The sequence below is a fragment of the Amblyraja radiata genome, chromosome 32 (genome assembly GCF_010909765.2).
Source record: "Amblyraja radiata isolate CabotCenter1 chromosome 32, sAmbRad1.1.pri, whole genome shotgun sequence".
NCBI classification, from domain to species: domain Eukaryota; kingdom Metazoa; phylum Chordata; class Chondrichthyes; order Rajiformes; family Rajidae; genus Amblyraja; species Amblyraja radiata.
Window position 1 is genome coordinate 9,803,559 of NC_045987.1, and position 23,980 is coordinate 9,827,538.

At 43.6% G+C, this 23,980-nt stretch overlaps 1 protein-coding gene across 1 annotated transcript; it reads right to left on the reverse strand.

The window, feature by feature from the left end:
• Positions 1-11,713: 11,713 nt before the first annotated feature.
• LOC116990808 (major urinary protein 3-like) lies at positions 11,714-23,264 on the reverse strand. Its single transcript, XM_033048800.1, has 6 exons — positions 23,071-23,264; positions 20,255-20,397; positions 18,783-18,853; positions 17,571-17,681; positions 15,726-15,829; positions 11,714-14,142 (listed from the first exon to the last, which is right to left on the reverse strand). Exons 1-6 carry the CDS (start codon positions 23,185-23,187, stop codon positions 14,101-14,103), a joined length of 588 nt encoding a protein of 195 aa, XP_032904691.1. The 5' UTR covers positions 23,188-23,264; the 3' UTR covers positions 11,714-14,100.
• Between the last annotated feature and the right edge of the window lie 716 nt (positions 23,265-23,980).

Below are 23,980 nucleotides of genomic sequence, written 5' to 3' on the forward strand. Positions count from 1 at the left end.
GCTGGAACAGTCCGTTGCAGGGGTGGAGTGAAGTTCCCATAGTGCGTTCGGCCGAACGCACTACTCTCTGCAGGGCCTTCTTGTCCTGGGCAGAGCAGTTCCCAAACCAAATCATGATATTTCCGGGCAAGATGCTTTCCACAGCCACTGAGCAGAAGCACTGTAGGATCCTCAGAGACACTCTGGCTTTCCTCAGTTGCCTGAGGTGGTAAAGGCGATGTCTTGCCTTACTCACGAGTGCTGCAGCGTGTGATGTCCCCATCTGTGTCCTGATTTGCTAGCCTCATTTTGAAATCTCCTCTTGGTTTTATTTGTTCCCTCTCGCCCAACTAGGCCAAGAGACTCAGTAGCTACTCTGTATAAAATCCTAAAATCCTTTCACAATAAGATCACCTGTCTTCGATCCAGAGGGTATTTGTATCTATCCTGAAGGCAGAAGATGCTAAAAGTATCTTAATAATTATGCAAGGTATGACTTCAAGCACTGACGTGTTTTCTGTTCGACGCCTATTAACCATTTTTACCAAGGAACCTGGAATAGTAGTGGTGTGGGGGTGGTGAGAGGAAGGGAGTGAGGAAATGAAAACCAAAGTAAATTTACTTGGGAAATCTGTGCAACTCGAAGCTGACAAATCTGATGGTCATTGGCTTTTTCAATAGCTTAGCACACCTGCATGTTGGCTTTCATAGACTTGGTACATAGACACCAAGGTCTCTTTGAACATCAACATTACCTTATCTGTTATAATTTGAAAAATATTATCCCCTTTTTCAGTTTTGGTCACCAAAGTGGATAACTTTTTTCACATTACATTATGCCTGTTATGTTTTGCCTACTCACTCAGCTTGTCCATATCCCCTTGAATACTGCTCACAACTTACCAACCTACATTTAATATTTCAGTAAATTTAGAAAAATGACAAAGATAGGCACAAATTGCTGGAATAACTTAGCGAATCAGGCAGCATCTCTGGAGAAAATGGATGTGACGTTTTGGTCAGGACCCTTCTTCAGACTGATTATGGTGGCTGGGGGAGGGGGGGGGGGTGGAGGGGGGAAGACTGGAAACAAGGGGAAATAAAGCAGGACATAAAGTGGTTCCTGATCGTCCAGTTGTTGGCTAGAGATGGTGTGGGCCCCAAGAGGGATACATTGTTGATACATGGAATTGGTTAACTAACTATTGGTGGAGAAAGAGGGGAGGGGGAAGAATAACATTTGCCCTAATTGTTGATATAGCATATAAACATCTGGGTTCTAAGCTTCTACCCTTTTGCTTCCTTTTATATGCCAATCTGGGAAAAATCCATATTTTCTCTCTTTGCTTTCTGCCCAATAATCAGTTCAAAATCTATGTTGATATATTACCCCCAATTTATGTGTTCTAACCTTCTTGACCTGTCTTCTGTAATGGAATCGTATCAAAAGCTTTAAATCGAAATACACAACATTTCCTTATTTTAAGAGAAGATAATGATTATGCGGGGAAGGGAGAAAGTGGGAGTAAACTCCTTGTATCTTTAAGGCTGAACAACTGATCATCTTGCATCCTCTGGTGGATTCTGGTGGTATTGCAAATGGTTTGTTTGGCCCCAGGATCTTGAGAGAAAGTATTGATTAATTTTTAAGACCTTTTGTTTTGCAATCTCTAAATCCCCTAAGGTGTTGTACAGCCAGCAGAATACTTTAGAAATGTTTTCACCTATTTTTAGTCAATGGAATGCAGCATATAAAGCTGCATCAAACAACAATAATCTGGTGACCAGATAATATGTTTATACATTGCTGGTTAAGAAATATTGTTATGTTATTGGGCTATCTGGTCTTCTTTGAAAGAGCCCCATTAAATTTGCTATCTCTACCTAGTTAAATAAAAATTATAGGATGAGGCTATCACAGACATGACCTGCGTTCATCGCTGGATTGTAATGGTCCCTGGGGGGGATGCGGGTAAGCTTTCCTCTTGATTGTCACCTAAGGGATGTAATGCTGAGGCTCTAAGGCACTGGTCAGGCCGCATTTGGAATATTGTGAGCAATTTTGGGCACCATATCTGCGGAAGGATGTGCTGGCTCTGGAGAGGGTCCAGAGGAGGTTTTCAAGAATGATCGTAGGAATGAGTAGGTTAACGTATGATGAGGGTTTGACTGAGGCATTGGGCCTATATTTGCTGGAGTTTAGAAGAATGAGGGGGGACCTCATTGAATAACTAACCTCATTGAAACGTACAGAATAGTGAAAGGCTTAAAAAGAGTGTACGTGGAGAGAATGTTTCCACTAGTGGGAGAGACTAGGACTAGAGGTCATAGCCTCAGAATTAAAGGACATTCTTGGAAGGAGATGAGGAGCAATTTCTTTAGTCAGAAGGTGGTGAATCTGGAATTCTTTGCCACAGAAGGCTGTTGAGGCAAAGTCAGTGGATATATTTAAGGCAGAGATGGATAGATTCTTGATTGGTATGGGTGTCAGAGGTTATGTGGGGAAGGCAGGAGAATGGGTTAGGAGGGAGAGATAGATCAGCCAAGATTGAATGGTGGAAAAGACTTGATGGGCCGAATGCTATTGCTATTGCTTATGATCTTATGGTCTAAGGTATAGTTGGATATCCAGGAATTAATCGCTCTAATAAATCGACAAGAAGAAACAGCGATATATTATAAATATTAAAGACTAGAGGGCAGAGCTTTATGGTCCGAGGGAGAAAGTTGAAAGGAGATGTGCAGGCCATTTTTATGTTTTCACACAGTGTAGTGGGTGCCTAGAACATGCTGCCAAGGATGGTGGTGGAGGCAGATACAATAGTGGCATTTAAGAGGCTTTTAGATAGGCACATGGATATGCAGAGAATGAATGGATGTGGATCATGTGCAGACAGATGAGATGAGTTTAGAGCAGATGGGCTTTATGTTCGGCACGGGCATATTTGGCCAAAGGGCTGGACTGTTCTAATTCATGTTCGTATGTTACTTGGAGTTCATGCTGTTCCCATGTGCCTGCTGCCTCTCTCTCCCAAATGGCTGTGACTCACAGAGCAGATTTCCACTGTTTCTTTCAATAACTTGTCCCTTGGTCTGTTTTGTAAAGTCAAGAATATTGTGCTGTGGAATATGCGCCGTATAATTTTACCAAAGCATTGCTTTGTGAAGCTCATAAAATGTTAGGGTAGTCACAAATTAATGAATCTTCTATTTCAATGACAGGAGATAAAACTAGTTTATTTCTCTTTAAAGCGAAAGATGATCTATCATCATGGACTGCAGCTATTGTGGCCTTCTTCCCCTGCCTTGCCCTTCAAACTCTTGCTACCGATGCATTTTATGTTGGTTGTATGAAGTTCAGTTTCTTTTATTACTTATTTGAAACATTTAGCTTTTTAACTTTAATTATGCAAGACGAATTTGGCAATGGAACACTAAGACTCCTGCACGACTATAGACTTTGGTATTTTCTAATTATGTTTTTGCATTAATCTTGCTTTTCATTTGCATAGACTTTCTCTTAGAATCTTGTGCAATTTACATGTAACTTTTGTACAATTTGCTTTTGTGTGTTTGTCTGAGTTTATGTGCCTGTGATGCAACTGCAAGCAAGATTTTTCATGTGTCTATTCCTCACCATACTCGAGTCTATGACAAGAAGCCTGAACAGTGGCAAAGAACTCAAAATAAAAGAGCACCATTGAAAGTGACATGTGAATTGTGCCATATAAGCTGGAATATGCCATTCCTTTTATTGCTAATGGATCTATCCCTTGCAGCCTGTCAGGTAATATATTTATTTTGGAACGATTACTAATGTAAGCATCTGCTGATATGGATGTTTGGAGACACAGGAAATTATAGGTGGTGGAATATTGATCAGAAAAAAAGGGCTGGAGAAATCTGGCAGCATCTGGGGTGGGAATGGACAGGCGATGTCAGAATGAACAAGGATCCTGACCGAAAATGTTACCCACCCATTCCCTCCCCAAATGCTACCAGCCGGCTGAGTTCCTCCAGTCTTTGATACGGAGGCTTCTAATTTATCTCCTGTTGGGAAATGTTCTGCAAGTTGCATGGTATTCCATTTCTGGAACACAAATTGGACTATGGTAATTAAAAGTGAAGTGTAGACATGAAGTGGTGATGAAGATAAAAGCTTTTCACTGTGCCTCAGTACACGTGACAATAAACTAACCTCAACTCAACTCGACTCACCATGAACAATACACTTAGCAAGGACAGGGATATTATAGAATATGAATAATATGGAAAAGGGTCCAATCCTAAACATTGCCTGTCTATTGCCTCCACAGATGCTGCCTGACTAGGTGAATTCCTCCAGCACGTTATGTTTTGCTCAGGAATATCGTACAGTGCCTTAATTTCAGTTGCAGATGAGAGTCTCTTTTCAGAACTGTAAAGTGACCTCTGTATCTGTTCTTTGATAGATATGTTCTAATCAAGCTGGAGATAAACATCCTGTTTTGTTTATATGAAGGTTTATTCACAGCTTGTAGATCTTGTGGCTTCTGTGATTCTTCGTCCTTGTGAACTTCTCTGCATTGCAAATATTTCTTTATCATTTGAATTATAACTGAAATTTGTATTAATGAAGTGTGCACATAAAATGGTCAGAAATCTAAAACATTAATTCTGCTGCTTTCTCCACAGAAGCTGCCTGATCCATCTATGTTTAATTATAATATTGAATTGAAAATGTATGTTGAGTATTCTCAATTATCCATATAGAAATACAGTCAAATGAGGGAGCATCGTGGTAAGGCCGAGATTGTCAATTGTGAGCTGAGGAAGTTTTAAAACAGTGCCTGCATGTTCAGATAAACTACTACCTTCACATACGTATTAGCAATTGGATAAGTGACTCACGAATCGGTGCATGTAAGTGCAAAATGTTGTAAATTTCACTAACATTTAGCACAATGCTATTTTACTTGTGTGGTTGAAGCAGTTTGTTTATTTTGGATTCTGTGATTCGAGACCAGATAGAAAGTGGAGATGATAAGAAAAGTCTTTTGGCGCCTGTGCAATGTGCCTGTGCAATGTGTCAACAATCAGTGTGTGGAATAACAACTGGGAGAGTGCAACATTTGTCTATAGTCTTAAAGCCAAGGTTGGATAAAGACTAAATATTTAGACCATATTTATCAGCAAGATGTTGACTATTGTGTGTAAGAGGAGATTGATGTGTAAAGGTCAGTGTGTTTTCCTTGCTTCTCTGGAAATTTGTTGATGAGTTGCATTCTCTTTGTCAAAAACAGAGCAACAGAATCAATCTCCCTCCCTTTCCTGAAGTAGGTCTGTTGAATTTCCAGATATCATTCTTTGTGCCGAAGTTAGACACAAAATGCTGGAGTAACTCAACGGAGCAGGCAGCATCTCTGGCGAGAAGGAATGGGAGACCCTTATTCAGACCTTTGTGCACCTCTTTGTGCTCTTGAAAGCCTGAATTTGTACTATCAATACCAATGGCTTGTTGACCACAACCAATAATATTTTTAAGAAAAGCAGAAAATACAGGAAATGCTCAGCAGATTCTGTGGGAAGAGAAACAGAGCAAATGTTTTGGATTGAAGACCCTTCATCCAAGACAGTTCTGCAGAACTTTTCCAGCAATTTCCGTTTGTACTTCAGATTTCCGACATCTTCAGTTTTTATTTTTACAACTAATTTACTGTCGTCCCATTGCATTGGATGAGTTCTCTCTGCAGGGGTACAAAAATTCCCTCTGTTTTCACCAAAAGCCCAAACGTCATGGACTTGGATACACTTGAGGTGCCTGGTTTCAAAGATTGCCTGAGAGGGCTGTGAAAAATTTGCTTACTAGCTTATCTTTCTTCAGCAATAGCTGCCTGTTCTAAGAAACTGGATGGCAGAGGGGAAGAGTAGGATGGGGGTGGAACTGTCTAGTATTATTATTCCCACTGGTCCATCAAACTAGCCCCACCAAAAAATAACAATCGAAATCTAGATAGCTGCCAGTAAACATAAGGGCTGCAAGCTTGTGGCGAGGTAAGAGAAGAACAACCAAATGGGCAAAGGTTGTCTCTCTGGAAATGGGAAGGATGTGTGAAGATGGCTTGGTGAAGCCACTTGTGTGTATCTTGGTAACCATCAGGAATGATAATCTCTAGTTGTGAGCTCCTCCCTATCAAACTTGCCTCCCTCCACCCCACCCATAATCCAAACTCTATGCAGATCTGATGTCAACAACTTTGGATATAAAATGATTATTAATAAATCCAGTAGCTAATTTATGAATAAACTTTACTTAGAGACACATGATCATGGGGAATTTACTGTCAGAGAAAGTGGTACAGATACATTTCACAGAACTGGCTACAGAACAGGCTACAGAATTTTGTCACACACTTGGTAGTGAGCAACACAAGTGCCCCGCAGGGGATGGTCCTCTCTCCCTTCCTGTTTATTATCTACACCTCGGACTTGAAACTCGAACTCCTGCCACCTGCAGATGTTTTCGGATGATTCTGCGATTGTGGGCTGCATCAGTGAGGGAGGGAAGCTGAATACAGAGGTGTAGTCAACGACTTTGTTCATTGATGTGGGCTGAATCATCTGCAGCTCAACACCGAGAAGACTAAGGAGTTATTGGTGGAGAGGAGCACCCCTGTCTCCATCAAGGGTGTGGATGTGCAGTTTACCAAGGAGTACAAGTACCTTGGAGTTTACCTGGACAGTAAACTGGACTTGTCCAGGAACGCTAAGGCCCTGTACAAGAAAGGACAACGCTGTCTTTACTTTCTGAGGAGGCTCCACTCTTTCAATGTCTGCTGTGAGCTGATGCAGATGTTCTATCAATCGGCGGTGGCCAGTGACAGCTGTTGTGTGCTGGGGTAGCAGGGCAAAGGCCGTGGACACCAACAGAATTAACAAGCTCATCTAGAAGTCTGGCTCCTTGGGGCTGGAGTTGGATTCATTGGACGTGGTCTTGGAGGGGAGGATGCTCCTCAAACTATGGAGCATCTTGAACAATACAGCTCACCCTCTCCATGACACACTGGTCAACCTGAGGAGCACCTTCAGCAACAGACTGGTTCCACCAAGATGCAGCACAAAACGCCATAGGAGATCCTTTTTCCCTGTGGCTATCAAACTGTACAATTCCTCCCCCTTCTGTCGTGGGGTGGACTGACTCCCCTTTCCCTCCCCCTCCCCAATCTTTGCACATCCCCAATCCTGGACTCTCCACTCATCACTTTAATTTCATGTTTCATAAGTCTTGTGTTTTATAACTGTTGGCAGATCAATTTCCCTCCTGGGATAAATAAAGTTCTATTGTACCGTACATTTAATGAGAAACTAGACAAACATGAGAAAGATGTGACAGAAACTGTTGATGGGGTTGGATTAGGGACGACAGGAGATGGGAAACATGGGAAATATAGCTAGCATGGCCCTATGGGGCTGAAGGGCTCATTTCTACTCTGAAGCTACCGTGCAACACTATTTACTGCTTAGTCTTAGTCTTTTTACATGAGAATAACAAATTCAATATTACGCCTGGTTTGATCTGGAGAACATCTGTGTTCGTGTAACCCAGTTCAAGAGGGTGATCTGCATGATGTTCCCTCAACCACTTCCCTTGGCTTGAATCGCTTACTTGTCCTTCCCATAAAACTCTGGCTGTTACAGATCATTTCTCAAATTCCTTATTTACCACTGTTATTTTTTTTTAAAGGAAATGTATTGAATTTGCTCAATTAAGTTTTGTTCCAACAGAACTTTAGAGTTCACCTCAAAAGGTCAACAAGTAATTTGTACAAAGTGTGATAGAAACATAGAAAATAGGTGCAGGAATAGGCCATTCGGCCCTTCGAGCCTGCACCGCCATTCAATATGATCATGGCTGATCATCCAACTCGGTATCCTGTACCTGCCTTCTCTCCATACCCCCTGATCCCTTTAGCCACAAGGGCCACATCTAACTCCCTCTTAAATATAGCCAATGAACTGGCCTCAACTACCTTCTGCGGGAGAGAATTCCAGAGATTCACCACTCTCTGTGTGAAAAAAGTTTTCCTCATCTCGGTCCTAAAAGATTTCCCCTTTATCCTTAAACTGTGACCCCTTGTTCTGGACTTCCCCAACATCGGGAACAAACTTCCTGCATCTAGCCTGTCCAACCCCTTAAGAATTTTGTAAGTTTCTATAAGATCCCCCCTCAATCTTCTAAATTCTAGCGAGTACAAACCGAGTCTATCCAGTCTTTCTTCATATGAAAGTCCTGACATCCCAGGAATCAGTCTGGTGAACCTTCTCTGTACTCCCTCTATGGCAAGAATGTCTTTCCTCAGATTAGGAGACCAAAACTGTACGCAATACTCCAGGTGTGGTCTCACCAAGACCCTGTACCACTGCAGTAGAACCTCCCTGCTCCTATACTCAAATCCTTTTGCTATGAATGCTAACATACCATTCGCTTTCTTCACTGCCTGCTGCACCTGCATGCCTACTTTTAATGACTGGTGTACCATGACACCCAGGTCTCGTTGCATCTCCCCCTTTCCTAATCGGCCACCATTCAGATAATAATCTACTTTCCTGTTTTTGCCACCAAAGTGGATAACCTCACATTTATCCACATTATACTGCATCTGCCATGCATTTGCCCACTCACCCAGCCTATCCAAGTCACCTTGCAGCCTCCTAGCATCCTCCTCACAGCTAACACTGCCCCCCAGCTTCGTGTCATCCGCAAACTTGGAGATGTTGCATTCAATTCCCTCGTCCAAATCATTAATATATATCGTAAATAGCTGGGGTCCCAGCACTGAGCCTTGCGGTACCCCACTAGTCACTGCCTGCCATTGTGAAAAGGACCCGTTTACTCCTACTCTTTGCTTCCTGTCTGCCAGCCAGTTCTCTATCCACATCAATACTGAACCCCCAATACCGTGTGCTTTAAGTTTGTATACTAATCTCTTATGTGGGACCTTGTCGAAAGCCTTCTGGAAGTCCAGATATAACACATCCACTGGTTCTCCCTTATCCACTCTACCAGTTACATCCTCGAAAAATTCTATAAGATTCGTCAGACATGATTTACCCTTCATAAATCCATGCTGACTTTGTCCAATGATTTCACCACTTTCCAAATGTGCTGCTATCCCATCTTTAATAACTGATTCTAGCAGTTTCCCCACTACCGACGTTAGACTAACTGGTCTGTAATTCCCCGTTTTCTCTCTCCCTCCCTTTTTAAAAAGTGGTGTTACATTAGCTACCCTCCAATCCTCAGGAACTACTCCAGAATCTAAAGAGTTTTGAAAAATTATCACTAATGCATCCACTATTTCTGGGACTACTTCCTTAAGTACTCTGGGATGCAACCTATCTGGCCCTGGGGATTTATCGGCCTTTAATCCATTCAATTTACCTAACACCACTTCCCGGCTAACCTGGAGTTCACTCAGTTCCTCCATCTCATTTGACCCCCGGTCCCCTGCTATTTCCGGCAGATTATTTATGTCTTCCTTAGTGAAGACAGAACCAAAGTAGTTATTCCTGCCATGTCCTTGTTCCCCATGATCAATTCACCCGTTTCTGACTGCAAGGGACCTATATTTGTTTTAACTAATCTTTTTCTCTTCACATATCTATAAAAGCTTTTGCAGTCAGTTTTTATGTTCCCTGCCAGTTTTCTTTCATAATCTATTTTCCCTTTCCTAATTAAGCCCTTTGTCCTCCTCTGCTGGTCTCTGAATTTCTCCCAGTCTCTGGTAGGCTGCTTTTTCTGGCTAATTTGTACGCTTCATCTTTTGTTTTGATACTATCCCTGATTTTCCTTGTTATCCACGGATGCACTACCTTCCCTGATTTATTTTTTTGCCAAACTGGGATGAACAATTGTTGTAGCTCATCCATGCAGTCTTTAAATGCCTTCCATTGCATATCCACCGTCAACCCATTAAGAATCAATCGCCAGTCTATCTTGGCCAATTCACGTCTCATACCCTCAAAGTTACCTTTCTTTAAGTTCAGGACCCTTGTTTCTGAATTAACTATGTCACTCTCCATCCTAATGAAGAACTCAACCATATTATGGTCACTCTTGCCCAAGGGGCCACGCACAACAAGACTGCTAACTAACCCTTCCTCATTACTCAATACCCAATCTAGAATAGCCTGCTCTCTTGTTGGTTCCTCTACATGTTGGTTTAGAAAACTATCCCGCATACATTCCAAGAAATCCTCTTCCTCAGCACCCTTGCCAATTTGATTCACCCAATCTATATGTAGATTGAAATCACCCATTATAACTGTTTTACCTTTGTTGCACGCATTTCTAATTTCCTGTTTGATGCCATCCCCAACTCCGCTACTACTGTTAGGTGGCCTGTACACAACTCCCACTAGCGTTTTCTGCCCCTTAGTGTTTCGCAGCTCTACCCATATCGATTCCACATCCTCAAAGCTAATGTCCTTCCTTTCTATTGCGTTAATCTGCTCTTTAACCAGCAACGCTACCCCACCTCCTTTCCCTTTCTGTCTATCCCTCCTGAATATTGAATACCCCTGGATGTTCAGCTCCCAGCCTTGGTCACCCTGGAGCCATGTCTCCGTGATCCCAACTATATCATAGTCGTTAATAACTATCTGCACATTCAACTCATCCACCTTATTACGAATGCTCCTTGCATTGAGACACAATGCCTTCAGGCTTGTTTTTACAACACTCTTACCCCTTATACTATTATGCTGAATAATTCTAATTGCTGACATCATTGTCCTTTTCCATTGCCGCACCATTCTTGCATTGTTGCAATTTGCACTGTGCATGGCATTCAAAGCACAGTGATACCAATGATGTAGTGAGGGGGTCACATCATTCGAACTTCTCCTGTTACAACAGTAACAACATTACATAAGCACATTATTAGATATTAAACTCTTTGGAGTATCCGAAGATCACAGAACCCCAAGATGACTGTGTCATTGGAGACTCAAGAAACTGCTGATGCTGGAAGAAACTCAGTAAGTCAGGTAACATCCACTATGGGAATGAACTAATGAAGTTTTGGGTCGGGATCCTCCTTCAAACTGAGTGAAGTGGGGAGGGGGGGGGGGGGAGAGAAGGTGGGGGTGAGGCAAGACACAGCCTAGAAAGACATGTGGCTGTAGTAGGGAGTCTGGGTGAGGACATGGCCAAAGAGGAAATGCCCCAAAACAGTGGCATAGTGGTGCAGCTGGTAGACCTTGGTGCTGGCTCTGCAGAGTTTGCACGTCCTACCTGTGACCAAAGATGTGCGAATTTTCTAGATTAATTGGCCTCTGTAAATTACCCCTAGTGTGTAGGGAGTGGATGAGAAACATGGAAATCGTATGCACGGGTGATCGATGATCGGTGTGGGCCAAAGCGCATGTTTCCAGCTTTTCCATTCTAAACTAAACAGAGCAGGTGAGCAGAGGAATCAAAGTGGGAGACGACTGATTCTTGATTAGTACGTCAGGGGTTATGGGGGGAAGGCAGGAGAATAGGGTTGAGAGGGAAAGATAGATCAGCCATGATTGAATGGCGGAGTAGCCAAATGGCCTCATTCTACTGCTATGACTTGTGAACTTATGACTGTGTCATTTCCATTTATCTTACATTCATTCATTATTTCAACTTAAAATTGACCTTTTGGAACATCCCATCTGATACTGAAACACATTTAATTAATAAGTACACAAATAACTGGCAGTATAGTGCTGTGCAAAGAAGTTTTATTCACAAGAAAGAAATATTGATGGTGAACGTGTCTGTATTACATGGCAACAGTGTAGTACACTTACAAGTTGGGTACAAGAAAGAATAAGTCATTCGTTTTCCACATGGATGTATTTCTATTTGTTTCCTTTATTCTAGGAAGATTAATCAATATCTGACTACATAGAACATAGAACAAGTATAGCACAGGAACAGGCCCTTCGGCCCACGATGTCCATGCCGAACATGACGTCAGGTTAAACCAATCTCCGCCTGCACTTGATCCATATCCATCCATTCCCTACATATCCATCTACCTCGCTAAAAGAAGGACAATGTGGTTCAGAAATTGGCATCTTGTGGTCGTTTGAGGTTGAGTTGTTTTTTTATCGAATTCTCTTCTTCCCATTCTCATGTTCTGCTGTTATGCATACTAAGTGCATGAAGATCCCATGGCCCACTGTTATACTGCCACTGTCACTCTGGTGAAATTGCAAGCAAAATGAAGCACGCTAATAAACTAGTGATGATTTAGCAGGTTGAGCATCATCTGCTGGAGAGGGGGTGTGAGAGGAAGGGATGGCCTAGGTTTTGAGCCGAGACCCTACATCAGGACTGAGTGGAGAGGGAAGATGGCCAGTTTGAAGGAAGGAGGAGGGGAGAGATGGGCCAACATGTGATCGGTGTACATAGGAGCGGATGAGGGGCAGATTGAGACCACGGGGTGGGTGGGAGGGGGTGGGGGGGGGGGAGGGGTGGAGTTGATAAATTGAGGTAGGCGGGTGATCGGTGGAAGCAGACAAGGACAAAGGAAAAGGCAACTGGAGCCAGGGAAGGGGAGGAACAGATGAAGCTGAACATTTCCCATTCTCAGTTTTCCTCATTCTTTGTCTATTATCTATTGTCTATTAATATTCTATACTTTTCTCAATGACAGCAAACTGATAGCATGTAGGAGTTTTAAACACAACAATATATTGGTTCATCATTTGAAATAGAGAGCAGCCAATCTGTTGTGACTTTGCCGGTTCCTCGAGTTATCTATTTATCCCACTCTGCTTCAATTTCCCAAAACCCTACTTATCTTTTCTAAGATGTATCCAATTCCCTTTTGAACATTATTATTAAATCTATTTCCACCACCCTTTCAGACACCTTATTTCTGATTATAATAATTCACTCTGATTTAAATGGTTTAAAATAAATGTATTTGTTTCCTCTCGGGTCTTTTTGTCAAAACAACTCCTTAAAGAATTGAATGCTCCCATTCCACTAACATTCCCCACTCTTTGAATAGAAGGATTCCTGTGACCTGGTATTCAGAGACATTGCACTGCGCTCTCTTTGAATAATGCCTGTAAATCAAAACAATAATGGGGGCCATTTAAGGCAACAAAAGTGCATTGTGTTCTCTTGGGATCCATTGCTTTAATACTCCTGTCAAGATTAAATAACTAGATTTGATTGTGTTTTTCTCACGGGTGAGTTACAGTTGACCTCAAACATGTCTAATCTACATCAATAGCACAGATGGTGAGGAGATTTCCATAGTGGTGCAGGTGGCAGAGCTACTATCTATCTTACAGTGCCAGAGACTAGTTCAATCCTGACCTCGAGTGCTGTCTGTGTGGAGTTTGCACTCTTGTTGGGCAGAGCATTGTCATGATATTGAGGCAAGGAACTGCTGATGCTGGTTTATTTTTTTTTTAAAAGACGCAGTGCTGGATTAGCTCAGCAGATCAGGCAGCATCTCTGGAGAACATGGATAGGTGTCACGTTGGGTTGGGACCCTCCAGACTGATTATAGTGGGGGGAGGGGGGAGAAGCTGGAAGAGAGGTGTGGGTGGGACACGGATGGATGCAGGTGAGGGGTGGGGGGAGGGTTTGATTGGCAGATGATTAGACAGCGGTCGGAGATGAAAAGACAAAATGTGTGAGATAAGGATAGAAGAAGACACAGAATGTGAAGCCAGAGGAAGGGATACAGGTGGAAGGGTAAGGAGAAAGGGAGAAAAGATCATCCAGATGGGGCACAGGGAAGAGAAGGAGGGGGGAAAAGGAAGGGGGGGGGGGGGGGGACTTGGGTGGCTTACAAACCAACAGTTTGAATAGTGTTGTTATTTGCTGACCTGAACAAACCAAACTGAACCTGCATTGTTGTTGTTGGATTAAGCTGTTTTTAAATCTGTACCATCAGTGAGAGAACCTGCTGGTCTGATCCCTGGTGGGACTCTTGTTACAAAATAATCTCGGGACTAGTGCTAAATGAGTGTACAGTGACTAGTCTTTGCTAACTTGGAATTGATACAGAAACTTAATTTTGGAAATGTGTTGGTGGACAGTGATTTCCAAAGCTCCTCCTTGCTGAGGAGTTGGTGCTTTTATTTTCATTTGATGGCTTCCACTGTGTCTTGTGGGCTGCACTCAGCCTGAAGGAGAGAAAACATAGCATTCTGTAACGGGAAACGTGTTTAAGACAGCAGTAACTGTGTTTATTCTATCAGAGTATATCAGGAATTTACAGCTTCATCAGCATGATAACAAATTCTAGTTTACGTTGAGTCAAGTGATTACAGATTTTTTGATAGACGCAAGGAACTGCAGATGCAGGAATCTCGAGTAAAACACAAAGTGCTGGAGTAACACGGTGGGTCAAGCAGCACCTGTGGAGGGAATGGTTAGGTGATGTGACGTTTGGGTCGGGACCATTCCCTCCGCAAATGCTGCCTGATCCACTGAGTTACTCCAGAACTTAGTGTTTTGATGCAATTTAGAGCAGGGACAGTATTTCTGATGCACTCATATTTGTGAGTCTGGCAGATGACAGGTGTAGTTGGAAATTATTGTCAATAAAGACATAAGTATTAGGTCTTTGCTTTTGAGCTGCGAAAAGCAATGATTTTGAAAACAAAAAGGTGCTGGAAGGCATAATGTTCCTTGCTATAGTGTCTAGGGCAGATTGTCATCCTATAATCTGCTTAACTTGTTTAAAAGCCTGACCACATAATTGAATTATTACATTTTATTTTTTTAAACTTTAGTACTAATCTTGCAACATTAAAAATTCTAATCATTTGAAAATCTAGCATTTAACTCTTTAAGGTATCAGTATGCTCTACCAGCATGTACCATCACATAGAATGTAGAACGTAGATCAATACTGCACAGGAACATGCCCTTCGGCCGATATTGTGCCAACACCAACTCTTATCTTCCTACACCTAATCCATATCCCTAAATCCCTGCATATCCACAAACCTATTCAAAATCTCTTGAATGCCACAATCACATCTTCTGCAAACACCACCCCCAGCAGCACATTCCAGGCACTAACCACCCTCAGTGTAAAAAAAACTAAAACTTGCTCTGCACATCTCCTTTAAACGTTACCCCTCTCACCTTAAAGCTATGACCTCTAGTCTTTGAGTTTGCCATCCTGAGAAAAAGGTTCTGACTGTCTACCCTATCTATGCCTTTCATAATTGTATATACTTCTATCAGGTCCCACCGTAATCTCCAATGTTCCAGGGAAATCTATCCAAGTCTGTCTAACCACTCCCTCTAGCTAATACCCCCCTAATCCAGGCATCATTTTGATTAACCTCCCATAAAGAAGCATCCTGATTTTTATGTTCAATCCCCTCTCCTACGAAAGCAAGCCTATCATATTCCTTCTTTACCACTCTATCTGCTTGTATTGTCATTTTTAGGGAGTTATGACTTGTCACATGAAAACTATATCCTGAGCATTTATGTGTAGGAAGGAACTACAGATTCTGGTTTAAACCACAGGTAGACACACAAAGCTGGAGTAACTCAGCGGGTCAGGCAGCATCCCTGAAGAAAAGGAATAGGTGACGTTTCAGGTCGAGACCCTTCTTCAGAGGAAGGGTCTCGACCCTAAATGTCACCTATTCCATCTTTCCAAAGATGCTGCCTGACCCGCTGAGTGACTCCAGCTATTTGTGTCTATCCTGTGCATTTATGTCTGGAATGAAAATAAGAAGCCAACCTTCAGTCGAGGTGGGACTACAATTTTATCACTCTTCATTCCCACACATTGCACCTGATCATCAAAGATCTTCAATTCATTCTCCATTGCAATTGGATTTCGACCTGTTGATGAACAAAAATAAAATGGTTTATGTTCCCTGGTCATAAATCTTGAGGAGGATTGTAATTTCCTATTTGCCTTGGTACATGTTGACTACGAGAAGACACATCTGATAAAGAGGCAATATTGTTTGCAAGACGACTAGAGGCGGTGCCTTTGGGTCAAGGGGTGGGTGAAAGGGGCAGGTTGGTAGAAGAGAGAGAGGCTCGTAGAGGGAAGTAGAATGGGAAGGGGAAGAGGAGGAGGAAGGGTGTAGGTACATAACATAGGGACTAGGGTAGGCGGCAAGGAGGACGGAGGGGAGTGGAGGTGAGCAGGTAGAAGTAAAGATGGATAGATGGGAAGATTAAAAGAGCAGGGGGATGAATGAATATGAGGGGCAACTGGAGGGGAAGGTGGAGGGACAACAGGGTAGGAAGTAAGATAAATCCTCTGACCCACTGCAGAGAGTTGCGGACATAGCCCAGACATCAGGCAAACCAACCTCCCTTCCATTGACTCCCTCTAGACCACGCTGCCTCGGCAAGACCACCAGCATATTTGAGAACCAGTCTTACCCTGGTCACACCCTCAGCTAAGAGGTACAGCAATTTGAAAACTCATACTTCCAATTTGGAGACTGTTTCTTCCCAGCTGCTATCAGGCATCTGAACCATCTTCTCACGAGCTAGAGCAGGGGTTGGTAACCTACGGCCCCTGGGCCGAATGCGGCCCATAACCCAAAGTCATCTGGCCCGCTGAGCGCCCGCCCCGAGTGTGGCCGAGCTCTGACTGTACCGCAACCTGCGCAAAGCCGCCGGCACGGCCACGCACCTTCTGTGAACACGTTTAAGAAAGAACTGCAGATGCTGGAAAAATCGAAGGTAGACAAAAATGCTGGAGAAACTCAGCGGGTGAGACATGCAAGGATTGCATGAGGCTGCTTCACCCGCTGAGTTTCCTCAGCATTTTTGTCTACCTTCTGTGAACACGTGATTTGATGCCTGACATCTGGGGCGGGATGGGGGCGGGACCCATGTGTACACGCGATAGATGTGGCCTGCCATCCGCTCACAGACATGCGTCCCAGCCCCTATGCAGAACATGGTTGCCGACCCCTGAGCTGGAGTGTGGTACTGACTTCACATCTACCTCATTGGAGACATTTGGACTATCTTTAATCTGACTTTATCGGATTTAATATTAATAATAATAATAATGGATGGGATTTATATAGCGCCTTTCTAATACTCAAGGCGCTTTACATCGCATTATTCATTCACTCCTCAGTCACACTCGGTGGTGGTAAGCTACTTCTGTAGCCACAGCTGCCCTGGGGCAGACTGATGGAAGCGTGGCTGCCTATCTGCGCCTACGGCCCCTCCGACCACCACCAATCACTCACACACATTTACACACAGGCAAAGGTGGGTGAAGTGTCTTGCCCAAGGACACAACGACAGTATGCACTCCAAGCAGGGATTCGAACCGGCTACCTTCCGGTTGCCAGCCGAACACTTAGCCCATTGTGCCATCTGCCGTCCCGATATTGAATATTGAACTAAAGGTTGTACCTTTTATCTGTACATTGTGGATGACCTGATTGTAATCAGTTATAGTCTTGTCTTTGATCGGATAGCATGCAACAAAAAGCTTTTTGCTACACCTTGATACATGCGACAATAATAAACTAAACTAAAGATACCGTGGCTTAGAAACTATTCTTCATTGAGCGTTTATCTGCATAAGGCATCGTGCACTCACCATAGAGGGAGATTGTGTGGAAGATTCTGCCTTCTCTCTTCTCTTGCATGTGGAAAAGCAAGGAAGTTCGAATCTTTGTGTTGAGAATTCTGAACACCATAAATGGTTTGGCTACAAGTGAACAAAGAAAAAAAAACTTCATCCATTGGACAATTTCCCAAGTAGAAAGCAATGTTTAGGAATGTGGGGCCCATTGCTGATATATTGTTCCACGGCAGGATTGGGAATTGCTTGTAGCAGGTTATTGAAAAACAATAAACTGGTTGCACCAGTGGCGGATTGGCCAGGGTGTCAGCTTGCCCGATGGCAAGTGGGCCCCTGATGAAAGGGGCCCCCCATATCAAGGGGGCCTCTGATGAAGTGGGCCCCCTTTGTCTCCTGGCAACCAATATTTTTAGACCCAGTCCGCCACTGGGTGGCACTGTGCTTAGATTCTGGGATCAATAGGCCGAAGGCCTGGACTGACAATCCAGCCCAGAGCTCAAATCTTACCTGAGGAAATTAAATTCAGTAAATAACCTGGAATTTAAAAAAAAAAACTGGACTTTGTAATAATGCTCACAAGAACTGTTATTTTATCATTTAAAAAATCTGGTTCACCCGTGTCCTACCGGTGAGGGTGTCTGCTGTCCTTACCTGTCTGGCCCAGGTGAATTCAGATACTCGCTGAAATGCCCTGTGTTAAGCCTGGTAAATGCGCTTGTTGTAACATTACTACGATGTCCAAACGCAGAAAGGTTAAAACCCGAAAGACTATCTGGCATTGACCATGGAAATTATTACAGACAGAGCAAATTCACTCCCGTCCTATTCAACATTGCATGATTAGTACCTAAACGAAAGTGTGCTTTGCATTCCAATTTCTAGACAAAAGTCAGATTTACCTGACATCATCCTCTTAAATGGCAGAATTGAGTGGCTAGTGATTTTCCCAAGTTTGAATGTTACTATTGAGTTTTATAAACGTGATATTTCTACCCATTGAATGATAGAGCTATGGAGCATGGAAACAGGCCCTTTGGCTCAACTTGTCCGTGCCAACAAGTTGGCATTCTGGGCTAGCCTCATTTGCCTGTATTTGGCCCATATTGCTCTGCGCCCTTCCTATCTATATATCTGTTCAGATGACTTTTGGAAATCATAATTGTCATTTGCTGAGCTAAGTTGCACAATCAATCATACTTTTGCTTAACTCCTAATATTGGTACTTGCCTTCACAGGTGAAATCCATGCCATTATTTGACAAGCGGTAGGCCTCTATTTCCGAGATGCATTCGTCTCCTCTGGGTGAAATAAAAAAGGAATTGGTGTCCAAGTAAGAACTGGTGAGTCCCTTCCCTGTGTAACTGGCTTTATTCCCTCCTCTGGGCCTCAGTTCATTTGATGGATTGATTTATTGCTGGATTATTCCCTCTCCTGTGGATGCTCTATTGAGTTGCTGCACTATCTTTGCATTCTGGTGTAGAATGTAGTTCTACACCTGTAATTCCAAAGTGAATAGACCAACATTTTGGGAATATGTTTAACACCTTTACTTTTACATTTAATTTTGGTTTTAAATAACCGGCCCTATATTTTGAAACCACGTTTAACCCCCCCCCCCCCCCCAGCTGCTCCACTACCTTTAAGACTCTTCCACTAGTTGAACACTCAGACCTGAACCGCACCGCGCATTGTATAAATAAATAAATATATAAATATGTTGAGGTTTATTAAATACATTTTATTTGATGCAACCCTCCAAACGCTCACAGACATGGGATCGGGCCCCTATGCACAAGGTTGCCGACCCCTGCTTTAAGTGATCAGTGATCCCCTGGGTAGAGTTTACTGATTTCTCAACTGGGTTCACTATCTGGTCATGAAAATCAATTTCTCCTCATCCGAAGGGCAGCAAAAATGTGAACACTTCTTAGAAAGAAGTTATTACCAGAGGTTTTGTGCAATCCCATCAATTGCTGCTTCTTTAGTTTAATAATGGATGGGATTTATATAGCGCCTTTCTAATACTCAAGGCGCTTTACATCGCATTATTCATTCATTCCTCAGTCACACTCGGTGGTGGTAAGCTACTTCTGTAGCCACAGCTGCCCTGGGGTTTAGAGTTTAGAGATACAGCGCGGAAACAGGCCCTTCAGCCCACCGGGTCCGTCCGCACCAACCAGCGATCTCCCACACTAACACTGTCCTACATACACGCGGGACAATTTATATTTGTACCAAGTCAATTAATCTACAAACTTGTACGTCTTTGGAGTGTGGGAGGAAACTGAAGATCTTGGAGAAAACCCACACGGTCACGAGGCGAACGTACAAACTCCGTACAGACAGCACCCATAGTCTGGATTGAACCTGAATCTCTGGCGCTGTAAGGCAGCAACTCTACCGCTGCGCCACCGTGCCGCTGTTCTCTATCATCATTTTGCATCAACTACTCCACTACCCCGCAGCGGTAACTTAAGATTCCAATCCTCAGGTCCAGAAACCGGAGCACCCGGAGGAATCCCACACGGTCGCAGGGTGAACGTGCAAACTCCACACAGATGGCACTGGATGTTGGGATAAAGCCCAGGCAGCCACACTACCTGTGGTGCCGGTGTGCATGGCCAGGGTCACAGGCTGAATGTGCTTAGCCAGTTACCAAAGAGGGACGAGATGGAAGACCCTGAGTAAAGTGGACTTACACTCGCATGTAGCCCTTCATCAACGTTTTGTTCATTCGGACAACAGGTGAGTTGACAAAGTATGCATTGTCCACGTGGCCAAACTCCTTTCGATAAGGCTCGTACTGTGTTGCCCAGCGCAGTAAGTACCACTTGCCAGAGAACTATTGGAGATGAAGAAGAGTACAAGGCATCGTAGTGAATGCTAAAGGTTTCTCAAAATTTCTACTATAGACACAGGTTCTGCGACATCATCTTCAAAGGTACAATAAAGCTTGTCAGGATGTCTCAAAGTATTTTACAAACAATGAGGTACTTATAAAGTATAGACATTATACTGTCAGTAAACTTGAACCAAGCTCTCTGTAGCTGGAACGAGTGCAGGAAAGATTTATGAGAATGTTGCCAGAACTTGAAGGCCTAAGCTATAGGGAGGGGTCGGGAGGGCTAGGACTTTGTCCCTTGGAGCACAAGAGGCTGAGGGATGATCTTGTGGTGGTGTATAAAATCATGACGGTGAATGCACAGAAGTTTTAACTCAAGATAGGGAAATCAAAAACCATACATGGATTTAAGTTAAGATGGGCAAGATTTAACAGGAGCATGAGGGGAAACGTCTTTACTTGGAAGGTGATGGGTATATGAAACGATTTGCCCTAGGAGGCAGTTGAAACCGATACTATAACGACATTTATAAGACACTTGGACAGGTGCATGGATAGGAAAGGTTTAGACTGGTATGGGCCAAACACTAGCAAATGGGAGTAGCTTAGATGGGGCATCTTGATTGGCATGGATAAGTTGGGCTGAAGGGCCTGTTTCCATGCTGTGTATAATATCTGAAACGCAGCAACCATCCATGCCCTGAAAGCTGCTTTAAGCAGGAAGGGGATGAATAGCTGATTGTCGGTGTTAATGACTTTGGATGAAGAGTGAATATTGCCCTGGCCACTGGAGACCTCCCCTTCTTTGTCACACTGCAGGGCGGGTCTACATTGCTGGCATGGTCGATGGAACCCATGTTCCTGATTTGTCATCCACCAACTCCTCAATGGCTGGAGAAATCAGTCAGGTTTGTAAATAGAGCAGAACCACACAAGCCATGGTAACTGAAGCTTAGCTGAGAACTGGAGACACTCTTCCAATGGGTGCCCATTGCTAGCTGAGTGTACTCTCAGAGGTCTCCTCACCTGACATCTTGTTCCCTCCCCAACACTCATGTCATTAGTTGGCTGACACATCCATCCTTGTGCCCAGTCTCCCCATGGCCAATTGGGAGAGTGAAAAGACTCAGTTCCATAATTTTTAACTCATTCCAATCGCCCTTCTCAACATCAACTCCAACACTTTTATAACTAACTAGACCAAGTGCAGACCCGTTGGGTCTGCTCCCCCAACGCAGCCGTTCCCTACCCGTAGCCCCCACGGGAGACGTGGTCCTCCAACTCAAGCCGTTCCCGAACATAAGATTCCAACACTCGGCAGTGCGGCTGTTTGTAAATGGCGTCTTTGAGGCGAGAGGCGGGCACCAGCAGCCGTTATGGTCACTGGCCAGCAGGAGGCAACAAAATGAGTGAGTTGGGGGGGAGAAGGATTTTATTAAAAATGTGTACATAAAGACGACGAAATTTAATGAGGAGTGGATACTTGGAATGAAAAGTGAAATCTCTACCGAAATGGAAAAAATCTCGGCGTTTCTGGGTCTGGTGTTGGCGTAGCAACGAATCAAAGGCTGGCACCCACAAGTCAGGCAGAAACACACACACACACACACACACACACACACACACACACACACACACACACACACACACACACACACACACACACACACACACACACACCCCCCCCGATAGATAGATGAATGGGAAAAAAAGCAAAATGCAGTTTGGTTCCATCGTCCTGATTGTCAGATCCTCGCCTGAATCCAAATCCAATTTCATTTATGGCGATTTCAAGGACAGACGGGTGTATCTCTCTGAGAGAAGTGATGGAAGGTTCGCATGTTCTGAATCAAAGTCAAGTACTCATGTATTCAATGGGCCAGTTGTACCGTGTTATTTAGACAAGGTTCAGGTCTCCGTCATGAACAAAAAACTCTTGAGCTACCTTTTGATGCAATTTTTAAGCCATTACCCTCCAAGAATGTCATAAAAGTTCTCATTGCACCATTTTAATGATTTAGAAACATAGATATAGAAAAATAGGCGCAGGAGTAGGCCATTTGGCCCTTCAAACCAGCACCGCCATTCAATAGGATTATGGCTGATCATCTAAAATCAGTGGGAAAGAACTGCAGATGCTGGTTTAAATCGAAGGTAGACACGAAATGTTGGAGTAACTCAGTGGGATAGGCAGCATCTCTGGAGAGAAGGAATGGGTGACGTTTCGGGTCGAGATCCTTCAAATCTAAAATCAGTACCCCATTCCTCGTTTTCCCCCCATATCTCTTGATTCCTTTAGCAATAAGAGCTAAATCTCTCTTAAAAACATCCAGTGAACTGGCCTCCACTGCCTTCTGTGGCAGAGAATTCCACAGATTCACAACTGAGTGAAAATGTTTTTCCACATCTCAATCCTAATCCTAATATAACATTTATCATAATGTCCTGTCTAATGTTCACTCCTCAACTATTCTCACTGATAACAGATTGTTTGGTCATTACCGTTTTGTTTGTGGGAGCCTGCTATAGCAAAACATTTCACCATGTTCTAACTCTCCACAATAACAGTAAAAAACACTTTAAAAAATAAATAAAATGGTTTTGCACAAACAAAGATTTGGAAAATGCCAGCTATTATCTTTGTCCTTTTCAGTTTGATTTATGCTTCCTTACCGCCTGACTCTTCAGGTCGATCTTTTTCGGCAGGAACTTCTTACAGTCGGATGGACCAGCAGCGGACAACTGGATCAGGCTGGCAGCGATGAAGATCAGCAGGGAGAGGGCAACCATTGTCCAGGCCGCGTTGTTTGTCAACGTCTTGTAGAGAGTTAGCAGCACTGGGGTTTATATAGGAGCCTTGGAGTTTGTTGCAATCTGAATATGGGCAAAATGTTTTGCCCAATAGCATCCTGTCCCTTCCTGGTTTCATCACAAGATGAGGTGTTTTTCTGGGCTACTGCCAGGAGCTATTATTGTGCATAAAGAAGATCTTTAACCAGAAGCCTTCTTCATGAAGCAGTAACGGAATGTTCTGCCCGACCCTGGGAGCTGACCATGCTGACTGCTCTTAGCTCTTGCTCAATGGGTCACACTCTTGCCTCCAAGTCAGAATGTGGTGGGTTCAAGGCCCATGCCAGCAATTTGAGCACAATAGCAAGGCTGACGTTATCTGGAACACTAAACCAGGGCCTGCCTGCCTGCCCCCTGGGTTGGAGCTCAACCACACGGTCACGGGGAGAACTTACAAACTCCGTACAGACAGCACCCATACTGAGGTACACAAAAATGCTGGAGATACTCAGCGGGTGCAGCAGCATCTATGGAGTGAAGGATATAGGCAACGTTTCGGGCCGAAACGTTGCCTATCTCCTTCGCTCCATAGATACTGCTGCACCCGCTGAGTTTCTCCAGCATTTTTGTGTACCTTCGATTTTCCAGCATCTGCAGTTCCTTCTTTAACACCCATACTGAGGTCCAGGCCTAACAACTCCAAATTGATCCCAGAGCACAACTTCAAGACCGGGCAGAATGCTGGCTGATATTCTTTTATTTTAATCAATCCTTTGGATGATTAAACAACAGA